General features: G+C 42.3%; 1 protein-coding gene across 22 annotated transcripts in view; it reads left to right on the plus strand.

The window, feature by feature from the left end:
- Positions 1–12,211, plus strand: part of DOCK9 (dedicator of cytokinesis 9) — a 270,967-nt gene that overhangs the window by 206,789 nt on the left and 51,967 nt on the right. For 20 of the 22 annotated variants that reach the window (XM_070408667.1, XM_070408674.1, XM_070408682.1 and 17 more), the window contains exons 28-34: positions 233–379; positions 600–683; positions 1,316–1,427; positions 4,824–5,002; positions 5,207–5,320; positions 6,681–6,801; positions 10,868–11,004. In XM_070408667.1, the coding sequence (XP_070264768.1) occupies positions 233–379; positions 600–683; positions 1,316–1,427; positions 4,824–5,002; positions 5,207–5,320; positions 6,681–6,801; positions 10,868–11,004 (894 nt within the window). Of the gene's footprint in view, positions 1–232; positions 380–599; positions 684–1,315; positions 1,428–1,730; positions 1,773–4,823; positions 5,003–5,206; positions 5,321–6,680; positions 6,802–10,867; positions 11,005–12,211 lie in introns of all 22 variants that reach the window. The other 2 variants (XM_070408666.1, XM_070408669.1) reach the window with 1 other exon arrangement.

Genomic DNA, 12,211 nt, shown 5'->3' on the forward strand with positions numbered 1-12,211 from the left:
CCAGGCAGGTCTTTATCTCGCTCAAGTCTGAAACCTCAGGTCTAATCCACAGAACCTCTTTGGAGGATTAGAATACTTGTACAGTGCCTTGAGAGTAGAAAGAATAACTCATCTAATTCCAGATAAATAAGATTAGAATGCTGGGTTATTTAAATGGACTCACAGATGAGATATTCCCCCCAAAGGGTTGCAACTTAAAAACTAACAAATGTTCACTCTAAATTCTTTCCAGGTATTGCGAAACCAGAGATTTCCTGCGTCCTATCATCATGCAGTGGAAACAGTTGTGAATATGCTGATGCCACACATCACTCAGAAATTTCGAGATAACCCAGAGGCATCTAAGAATGCGAATCATAGCCTTGCTGTCTTCATCAAGGTGGGGAGCGCCAGGGGAGAGGGCGTCTGCTAAGTGACTGAAATGTCCTTTCTAGAGGAGTCACTAGTATGTAGTAGTTCACAGTTAGTTGCTCAGTCAGCATCAATGGCATGTTTGTATGCTGAAGGACAGACTTATTAACAGTAAAGACAGATTAGAACTCAACTTTCCAAAAAGTTTGGGCCTAGATACTTGACGTTATGGGTTGTTTTGTCCACAGAGATGTTTCACCTTCATGGACCGAGGCTTCGTCTTCAAGCAGATCAACAACTACACCAGCTGCTTTGCTCCTGGAGACCCGAAGGTAGTGTGTGTGTCACACCCTGTTCTTTTTTTCTCGCTGACTCACATCCAGAAACTCACCTGTTTCTCTTGGTTCACATCAGAATTTTCTTTCAGTCCCAGAGGCATGACTCACTCCCCTCTTGAAGATACTAAATAGCACTCGTTTGCATTAATGTGTGAGATGTTAGGGACACAGGAACTCCAAATGTGAAATAAACATATCTATTTGATTTTCTCATAAACACGTGAAATGACTTCACTGCAAAACTGAAAGTATGCGTGTTGGGAGTCACAGTTTATTTAGCAAGGTAATAGAAGTGACCGAGGCCTTTTCTCTCGCTCAGTTTTTTGATTGTATTCAGTCTGTGTCTATAACTATAAGCTGCTTGAAATCCTTTATTGAAGTAGGAGGAGCATAAATCATAAATGCCCTAAAAGTCAGTGGAGAACATCATTTAATGAAATGTGTTCTCAATTTTCAAACAAATCCCTGCAGTCATTCTGAAATCTAAAATAGCACAGAGCTTGCTGTTCCAAGAAGGTCAAGAAGCTAAAGACTGGGTCCGTTATTTCTTACGGGCCTTTTAGGATGCTGGATAAAGTATCCAGTGAGGTATTTAACTTAGGACTAAACATATTTTTTCCCTGCAGACCCTCTTTGAATACAAGTTTGAATTTCTCCGTGTGGTGTGCAATCATGAACACTATATCCCATTGAATTTACCAATGCCCTTTGGAAAAGGCAGAATTCAAAGATACCAAGGTAATCTTACCTTTATATTTATTTACTTAGCTTTTTCACTATTTGAGTCATTTATTTTTAATACGATGAGAGAACTGAATCCAACATGACATTAGAATTTTTTTTTTAAAATTTTCTAGTAAAATTTCCATTTTAAAATATTGATAAAATATTCTACGGGAACTTTTCCACAAACTTACCAGACTATATCATGTTAGTGTAACTTTTTCATTGAAACATTCCTTTGCTTAAACACTAGAAATCCATTTTACTTACTGTAGTTTATTTTTATTTGTTTCACTTTTCCTTTTTCTCATGAATTAGCTTTTCTTTCACCAGCTGTGGAGTCAAATGACACTCCTGTAGGTAGGTGTGGGGTGTGACGCTTGCTGTCTTGCATTTTCCTCCTTTAATAGATAAAGAATGCAAGTGATTGCTGAAATGCTTGCACATGCTATTCATCCAGGCATTTCTCATATACTTCGGTCAGTCCTTAACTCATGATAAACCAGTGAATGTCTACTCACTGTTGCTAAGACATTGCTGTGACATCCCAGGGAGGCATCTTGCTTTTTGCTCCTGGGTAAAACAAAGAGCCTGCTCACTCCAAAAGTGTATGATTCCACCATTTTCACAGACCTTGTCCATTGTGGTGGCAGTAGCCGAAGTCACAAGCCACATGGCTTTCCACATGCTGTTACGTTTGCATGTTGGGTCTGTACTCATTGTCCTGTATCCTCAGCTCACGTTGATTTCTGTATCTTCACTGAATAAATCAATGAAGCCTGCCAGGTCTGTCGGGTGATCTTTACTAGGTTTGGTGCCTGTATGTGTTCAGGATTATTTATGCTAAAGGAAAGAAGAAAGTGGAAGGATGCCATCAAACTATTAATAACACCTACATCAACCGACTCTGAAATTCAGAGAGAAATACACAAAGGCATTCATTCAGAGACATAAATACCTTCCCCTCAAACAGACTCAGACTGATTTTGAAGGAATGAGAAGAGGGATTGTGGCCCTAGAGTTGGCCATTCAGGGGTTCACCAAATATTTATCCAGCACCAACTATGTTTAGCCTCAGGATACAGTTGTGGACAAATGTCCATGTACAAATGTCTGAACCTGTGAAGATTTTTTGTAAGATTTTATTTGAGCCAAACTGATGACAATTGCCAAGAAGCAAGACCTCAAACACTTCTTGGAAGGGCAGTCAGCAGCTTCCTTTATGCATTTTGAATTATTAAGAAGGGAACCTAAGGAAGATTCCATGAAGGTGGGAGAAAGCAAGGTGGGAATGAGATTATAGGATAATTAACAAGAATATGTGCTTTTTTTGAGGGTAGTTACTCTTATTTTGAAGGAATGTAATCTAGATGCACAAAAACAATAGGTCTTGCTTAAGACAAAAATAAACCTTTTACTCAAATAGTGATATGCCTGGGCATCACTACCCACCATGACCTGGGAATTTGTGAGGTTACTTCCCTAGAACCCCTTTTTCATCCACACAAGGATGATAATCCCTGGCTGTTTTACCTAAGGGAGATTTATATATAGAATGTTAGAGAGTGACAATTGCTAAGAGAGAAAAACAAAGCAAGAAAAGGGGTGTGAAACGGGGTGACATTTGAGATAGGGTGACCAGGAAATGGTAATCTGAGGAAAGTGAGGGGCCCGTGCATACACCTGGGGAAAACATTCTGGGCCGAGGTAGCAGCCCGTTACTCAGCATCCCTTGATCCCACCCTGCCAGCTGTCTGGTCTCGCTTCCCACTAGTCCCATATTTCAGACACACTTGCTACGCCCAGCTCCTCAACCGTGAAACACCTACCCCCACCTTCCCCCTCAAATAGCCACCTCCCTGGGGGAGTCCTCACCGGCCTCCCCAGCCAGTCACTCAGCACCTCCTTCATGGTGCCTGCCAGGTCCCCTCCTCACCCTCTCCCAGCACCCAGCTGGAATTAACTGTTCTCCCTCACCTCACAGTCTGTTGCCAGCCCCCCCGCCCTGGACTTGGGGACCGTGACTGTCTTTTCCTTTCCCCTGTCAGGGCAGCTCTTCAGACCCAATGGTTGGGCAGGGACCGTGTGCTGATGCCTGCCTTCCGCTCTGGCCCAGCAGGTCCAATTGCTTATCCTGCAGAACTGAGCAAAGTGGAAACCCTTCAGGTGCCCAGCAGATTGGCACAAACTCACAGTGGAGTGCTGGGTATTTGGTGACAAGAGCGACTGCCCAGGCAGATAGGGGTGGGTCACCTATAGGTAGTTTACCTTACATTGACAGGAATCAGTGTTTTTTACCTCTCCCCTTCCTCTCTCCCTTTTCACTGACACACACACACACACACACACAGTTAACCCATAGGTTTCTTCTAAGGGGTTTTGTGAATTTAAGCTGTGAACTATCATTTGGATATATGGGGCTTAATGTAAAGAGTGGACATGATTATTCTGAAAAGACAAATAATCTTTCTCTTGCTTCTGCTAAAGGGTTTCATAGGGCTTGGGTTAGTATTTCAGATAGGTTTAGGAGTAACTCATATGAAACTAAAGTCAAAGGAGGGGCCAATAGATTTTCCTCTGATAATAGATTAAGGATGAGAATTACAATCCTGCTGCAGCATACTGAAAAGGTGTGTTTCAGCTTCTGAGTGATGCTTGGCTGCTTTTATTTGCCCTGTCTGAGGAGATTTCACATTTGCTTCTATCTCTTTTCCAGACGAGCTTTTAGTGTTGTCATTTAGCCTGATGATGATTTATGAGTCTGGGTTGGTGTTTTGTCCCTTTTGTTTTAGTTTATTCACCTTTAGAGGTGCAGAAGTATTAAGAGTATATTTTTTAAATTCTGCATTAAATAAGTTTTTCGTTTAGTGATAGCAAAATACATAGGTTATATGCTAACTTGTTCATTTTAAACACATTGGATTTTAATGGGCATATATAGGCATTAATGACTAGGAAATGGGTAAATGAACTCATTTAGTAAAGAACACTTAAATAAACCATGTACATTTATTTTCTTTAATTACATGTTTGTTATCCATAGGCCACTCTCGTATAAGACTGTCAGCACAATAACTTTTTTAATTTCATGTCAATAACAATATTACATTTGTAACATAATATATGTTGTTCTATATTATAAAAATTGGCACTAAAACTATTCACTTACTGAATTATATAGGTGTAATATGCTTGAAAATAAAAATCCAGTGCAATTATCTGTATTTAAATTTTGTTTTCATATAAGAGCCCTGGGTGTTAGGAAGTAGAGCAGCGTTTTAGATAATGAAGCTTTTCCCATTGGAAGCCACACCCAGACTGGGCTGAATGTAGAGGGTGGGGTTTGGTTTTTATTTTATTCAAAGAGCGGCACATTCTGGCTAACTAAAGCAGTTTCTGTCCTCATTTCAGATCTCCAGCTCGACTACTCGTTAACCGATGAGTTCTGCAGAAACCACTTCTTGGTGGGCCTGCTACTGAGGGAGGTGGGAACCGCCCTCCAGGAGTTCCGGGAGGTCCGGCTGATCGCCATCAGCGTGCTCAAGAACCTGCTGATAAAGCATTCGTTTGATGACAGATACGCTTCCAGGGTGAGGGGTCCCCGATGGAAGAAAACATGAATTGATAAATGTCCTTTAAGTACTATAAAGAAAGTAACCAACTATAAAATTAGTGCGACAGCATTAAGACTTTTCCCTGTTTGTGCAGTAAAATCTCATGGTGGTCTTTATGGGAAGGTGGCTAGTGCCGGCTCAGACCTTGGGGTAAGCGTGTGCTGTGTGTCTTTGTTTCAGAGCCATCAAGCACGGATAGCCACGCTCTACCTGCCCCTGTTTGGTCTGCTGATTGAAAATGTCCAGCGAATCAACGTGAGAGAGGTGTCGCCCTTCCCCGTGAACCCCGGCAGTGTACGTGAGCATATGCACATATGCACAGCCCGCGCCTGTTTCCTATGGCTGCCCTGACACAGTGCCACCGACTGGGTGGCCCAAAGCAACAGAAATTTACTCTCTCACAGTCAGGAGGCCATACGTCCAAAATCACAGTGTCAGCAGGGTGGGTTTCTCTGGAGGCTCCGGATGGAGAGTCTGAGCCCTGCCTCTCACTTAGTGTCTGGTGGTTCCTAAAATCCCGTGGCCTTTGGCTGGTGGCCGCATCATTCTGGCCTTAATCCATCTTTGCGTGGCCTCCTCCCTGGTGTGTCTGTGTCTCTGGTGCCTGGTGTCCTTTCCTTTTCTTATAAGGACACCAGTGATGGATTGTATTTAGGGACCTCGTCTCGCCTTAAATCTTAATTACATTTCCACATAAGATCACATTCCGAGGTTCTGGATGGATATGAACTTGGAAGTGACCCAATTCAACCCAGTACGTACCTGTTCTCTCTTTGTGCCACTAAAACAATAATAATACACAGTACTTAGTAAATTGCATTTCTGACGAAGATGGAGGTCAGTGAACCTGTCGTTCTTGTTAAAAATCATCATAAAAATCATGCTTTCTTAGTGCCCTGATATCTTACAAAAACATCAGGATCTTCTTTGTGTTGTCAACAAATCTTTATAGAGGAGGGAGGGTAAAAAAAGAAGAGGCATAGTTCTAATCTGTGTGGTTTGAAAGCTCAGTGCTAGCCCTGATTGTAATATACAGTTCTGATTGTAATATGCAAGGCAGTCTTTGAAAAGCCACCTCTTTGGGCTAAAGTCTCTGTCTGTAAAATTAGAAAGTCAAGCCCAATGTCAGAGAGTCCAGGCCCCACCACCAAGAACTGACCATCTTAATTTACATTATCTTCGTCCATTCATTTTAAAATGCTTAAGTTAATTTATCATTTTAAATCTGTAGATTGGAAATTAAGTTGACTGAAGGGTGATCCCAGAAATTATCTCAAAGCTTTTTAATTGGAAGCCACCTGCCATTCATTTGGGCAGAGTTCAGCAATTTCCTTTTCCTCTTCATTCTGGATCCCTCAACCAGCTCAGATGTTAATCTTGCCACTTTGTCATCTAGCGTACACTTGGGCCAAGACTTCTCTGCCCCTCGCCCCCATTAAATAGTCTGTGCTCCCTTCTCCCTGCTCTTTCCGTGATCCACCCGCCACCTCCCTCTCTCTCTGGGGTCCCGTGTGGCTGCTCCTCCCACTCGGGCACATTTCACTTGTCAGGCTGTGCTGTCTTGTGCTAATACCTGCCGTCACCCTTTCAAGATCAGCTGGTGACTCTTTTTAAATCGTCTTTGATTATTCCTTCTCTTTCTCCCCTTTGGCAGACTGCGAAAGAGGAGACACTCACTTTGCCCGCTGTGAACCCGTTGGTGACACCACAGAAGTCTGGAAACACCTTGGACAACAGCCTGCACAAAGACCTCTTTGGCGCCATCTCTGGCATCGGTATGCTCGGCGCTCTCCTGGGCTTCACTCTGGTTTAATTCCGAAGGTGTCCTTAATCCAGTCGTTAGTGAGCTTTCAGATTAGTACTCTGAAGTCTGCATTTCTGCTCTGAATATTGTTTTCCTGGTTTTGATAGTTAATGGTTGAACCCCCTCACCGGAAAAGAGATCCCAGCGTCTCATGAATTCTGAATTTGGTGCACTTGATCACGTATTCGTACTGTTGGCTTTTTGTTAATGCCTAAGTTAATTTATCATTTTAAATCTGTAAATTGGAGTGTTTATGCTTTTAGAAAAGGAAAATCTCTGCAGGTGCGTGCGAGAGGAGTGGTAGGATTTATTTGTAGTGTTAGCAATTTAGATGAAACGTGACAATAATTCCCACAGGGGCGAGTGGTTTATGGCTAGAGAGCGATCCTGAGAGTGGTTTTCTAAATCTTCTTTTCCTGGAATATATTTCTATCTGAAATAATGTAAGAGCAGCCCCCATGAGGAGGAAAACAGATGGCAGAAATCAAGATCCAAATGGAGTCGTTTCTCCAAAAGAAAATGCCTGAGAAATGTACTTGTTAATATTCTGAACAATTGAGCCCCTGTGCCAGCTCCTTCATACAGAAAATGATACAAAAAATATACAGAATTGTCACAGACACATTCCTGGTCTGTCTTTATCCCTTTCTCGTATACCACACTGGGAATAAATGAAACGTCTTGCCATGGCGAGTGCTTAGACCACCCAATAACGGGACAAACTCTCAGGGCAGGATGAAGGGCAGTCCTTTTAGCTGAGTGATCTGCACGACTGTTGTTCATTCTGAGTTTATGTCCTTTCATTTTGTGTTGTTCTTATTAACATGCTGTTTCATGTAGGTGATGAATCTGGGCAGAATATAGAACTGGAAACCTCATATTGATGCTGGAATTTATCCTACAATAGCAATACCAACCCTTATTCTTACTTATGTTCATGTATGTTTTGCACAGTTATACTTAACCTCATTTGGCGTCAGAGAGTAAATGCGTTAATTCATGCACACAGAGCAGAGCCTGCACACAGTGTTCCCGTCAGCCATTCTCCTGGGACCTCGGCTGTCTGTGCCTTGCTCTGTTCATACACCAGCCGCTGCTCCAGGCTCGAGAAGGGGCTCTCTTCAGAGGGTCTTGTCTGTGGTGGTTCACAGAAGTGGCTTTAAGTCAGACAGATGTGGTGTTGGATCCAGACTCCACCGTTTACTAATTACCACAAGCAGTATCTCTCGTCTCTTTACCCAGTGTCCACATCTCCAAAACAGAGTCACGGTGAGGGATAAAGAGCTAACACGATATGCGCAGTGCTTGGCATGGTAGGCATAATGTTAACATCTGACTGCTATTATAATAAGCACAGTTCTTTAGCATTATTAATGCTTTGTGATATACTCTCAGTTTCCTAGGGCCTAGGAGTGGGTTGAAATTTTAATTCCCTGACCAGTACTCTGTAGGATTCTTGTTCCATCTTTCACATGCATGGAACTGTGGGAATGGTCAGATTAGAATGAGGTGTTGTTTTGACTCTGACTTTATTCTCCAGTTCCCCATGCACCTTGTTAGGTTTGGGATGCACTGAGCATGTAAAGATGAACCATTGGGTGTCTTCAGCATGACTCAAATGGCATAAATGGCCTTCAGTACTCTGTGCTCATGGAGAAGTTACTGATTTAGTGTCTTTTCACTTTTTCTTGCATTTCAAGATCTGAATCCACTTTTCATAGGAATTCACCACAACAGACTTATTTAAACCCAGGCTTTATCTATCCCCCATCCCCCATCCCCCATCTCCCATCTTTAAAGATTTAAATTCTTGTTCCCAAGGAATGCCTTTCAGGGAAGCCCCACCTATGAACTGGGTTTACCAGTTGTTTTCTGGTAGCTTTTGCAGTTCTTCTTTTAGTCATCAAGGAGTTTGCAGTTAACTTTAGATCTAGTGCCTATCCTTTAAGAGCAGACTTTCTCCTTACTTTTCCATTTAGAAGAAATCCTGTTTCTGTGAATATTGAGAATGCTCCTTCAGCAGTGTTTGTTGATGTCTTTGAAACATGCTGCATGAAAATTCTAAAACTGATTTATTGCTGGATACAGACTCGCTGAGATTTTAAAAGGCACACCTTCTTAGGCTCAGGGTTCCTTTTATCACCTACTCAGTGTATTGCCCTGGGATGTCTGTATAGAGGGAGAGAGGTGGACTACACCTCTTTTTATTTTACTTACATGTTGAGTAAGATTTTTTAAAAGTTATGCACTGGGCCAGGATATAAAGTATAAACACACACACATAACATATAGGAACATAATTCTACTAAGCATGTTGATTTTGATTTGTTGCATTTCCATCTGTTTTCCTCAGATTAGGACGGTAGTTCTGGAATTGAGTCTAAAACTCCGAGAATTTAGGACCTAATTTTACTGAGGACCTCTTTCTCCCGAGTTCTGTGTCCTACATTATCTATGAAGCCCAAGTATATTAGGAGGGCTATAATTATAATTATAATTTGGTCATAATGTGTGTTTCTTTTCTCTCTCACTATAGAAAAAGGCTATAGTTTTTTCATAGGGTTTCACCTGCTCCTTGTGACGATCAGTCACATCGTTTCTATTCTGGGGAGCCGCCTGTGGCCAGGGGGATCACTTGTTCCATCCTTCACTTACATCTTTTAATTCCTCTGGCTCTTCTTTTCTTGGTTTTAATACACTGAATCGGTTTCGGGGATGGTGGTGGATAAACCCGAGTGTTAGGTCCGGGGAGGGATTCATTTAGAAGTGTCTTAGTCCATGGCATTTAGTTTGCATCCTGAAACCTGAAATGGCCAGCCCATTGTGAGGTACCAGGTAGAGGCATCCTCAGCTTGGGCATGGGAGACCGTGCTTACAGCTTGCTAGAGTGGTGCCAAAAGGCTCCTCGTGCCCCTGCACAGCCAGCCAGGCCTTTCCGTTGGAGGCATGCATTTTGGTTCAGCACAGGATGTACAAGTCTCAGAGTCAGTTTTAATTATGTGATTTACGCACATCTTATCTAAGCAGGAAGTCAATCGGTCACATTGAAAAATTGCACAGCACCGTGGTGGGTGCTGATTTCTGCCTTCAAATGCTGTTTTTTATCGGATGTCACGAATTTTACGTCCAAGTTAGATTTCTTGTCTGCTTGTCACTGTTTATTGCAGAGCTTCCCACAAATCCTCAGTTCACATCACTCATATTGTCACAGTAATTTTTTCATGGGGTCCTCAGACCAAAAAAAACACCTAATAGTTCTGTTTGTTAAGTATTTAGGACCAAGTAACCTAAGTACTTATATACGAACAGCTTAGTAGGCATTTGAAAAAATATCCATAAATTTAAAGAAAACCATTTGTATTATTTTTAAAAACCACAACACCTACTAATGGGATGTGTGTGTCTGTTGGGCACTGCCCAGCTTCTCCAGTTTTGAATCAGGTTGCTCATAGTCCTCCTCATTTTGTTCCACATTGATTTTTGCCCAGTACTTGCTTTTTATCATAGCAGCTGCCAAAAATACCCCACTTCACAAATACATGACATCATAGAAAGGAATGTGGCATGATCTAATGTTGAAACTACAGTTTCCGACAGATGTCAAGTATCGTTGTGTTTTCCTTGAAAATGTAAACTATCTCAAGACACCCCTCTAAGTTTTCTAGGACACCTCAGCACACGGTTTGAACACGATGGGTGTGTTGCATGATTTAATTTTTTTATTTAATAAGTTGTAGGTGGTTTTATCTTTTAAATATTTTTAAAAGTCTTCATTCTCTCCCATTCTGAAACAGTATATGCTCCTTTAGTCTTCGCCATCAAAGGTGGTTTTTCATAAGTGAATTGGTAGCTATGGCTGAATGTTTCTGATTAAAGTTTGTTTTTATCTACTTGATAGGTGATTGAATGCAACTCTTGAGCCAAATTCCTAACAGAAAAAAAATAAGTGCCGTAAAAGTAATTTTTCTTTGTTTAGTGCTTATCTGTACTTTGTTCTGTCTCACCTAAACTTCATTCTTGGCTTAATTCTCATTTAGCTTCTCCGTATACAACTTCGACTCCAAACATCAACAGTGTGAAAAATGCTGATTCGAGAGGATCCCTCATTAGCACCGATTCAGGGAACAGCAGCTTTCCAGAAAGGAATATTGAGAAGAGCAATTCCCTGGATAAGGTAATTTCTTTTCAGGTTATGTGTTTCTTATAACAAATAGATTTAGCCCAAAGTAAACATACTTCATGTTCTAGTGTTCATTGTGTGACCTTTAAAACAAAACAAAACAAAAAACCCTACAAAAACCTCAGTTAATCTGGAGTAGATCGTCAGAGTAGTAACTAAGAATGGGGCCCATTCCCTGGAACCCCCTGCTTCCTGTTTCCAGAATACCAGATTCGGGCAGTGTTTACAGTTTGGCAAGTGGTTCTGGCAGGTTGGACAACTAGGGAAATCAGAATGCCACTAATTTAGAACCCCTGTGGTCTGTATGCCGGAGAACACCATTTATAACACAGCTGTCCATACACACGGCATTGGTTCCAAAGCCAGCTGCAGAAAAGATTAATTGACCATACAGGTGATTCCAGGGTAAGGCTTCATTTCACATCACTTTTTCACACTGCCCGAACCCAGCCCAACAGATCTTCCTCATATTAAACCTTCTGTCTTGAAATGACTAAGGCTCAGATTATTTGGGACTTTGTGGGAATGGATAAAGCTTGGATTTAAACGTGAGACCGTGACAGGTTGGTCTCACTTGGCCACTGTTGTCCTAATTTATTTCAAGGTATAGGCAAGCACATGTACGTTGAATAAACATGTGAACCATTTAGGGATGTATTCCTAGCTCTCAGAAACATGGGACACATCCTTCCTCGGCACCAGGTTTGTCATCTCATCGCGCGTTTCCGTGGCTGGCATTGACATGGCTGTCCGTAACTGCTGTGTGTAGAGGTGTGTGTCATGACCTGTCGAACTTCTCCCTTGACCCTGACATGCCTTCGCGTGTAGAGGGAGAAGCTGCTCAGGAGGCACTCCGCCTGCGTCATACGCAGCGCTGGCCAGGAGGAGGAGGAGGAGGAGGAGAGCTGCCAGCCAGCCAGGAAACACCGGGTCACTGTGGACTTCTCCCTTCTCACCATCCCGCCTCTGCCAGAGGAAACCTTGCCTGCGGCACCTTCCTTCCCGCTGCAGGAAGCACGGAGTCCTCCCAGCGGCTCTGAGGAAGTGGGTGGGCCAGGTGATGCATCTGCACCCCGGTTTTGCCACTAACAGCTCCCATATTTCTTCCTTGACTACAAATATTCATGGATGTTATGAGTTAGACCTATTTATCATATTTTTTTTCTCAATTGCCCACTAATACCTTGAATGAGAGAGAGTT

The sequence above is a fragment of the Myotis yumanensis genome, unplaced genomic scaffold (genome assembly GCF_028538775.1).
Source record: "Myotis yumanensis isolate MYYU_CA2020_CCGP unplaced genomic scaffold, mMyoYum1.0.hap1 SCAF_3, whole genome shotgun sequence".
In the NCBI taxonomy this organism is placed as follows: domain Eukaryota; kingdom Metazoa; phylum Chordata; class Mammalia; order Chiroptera; family Vespertilionidae; genus Myotis; species Myotis yumanensis.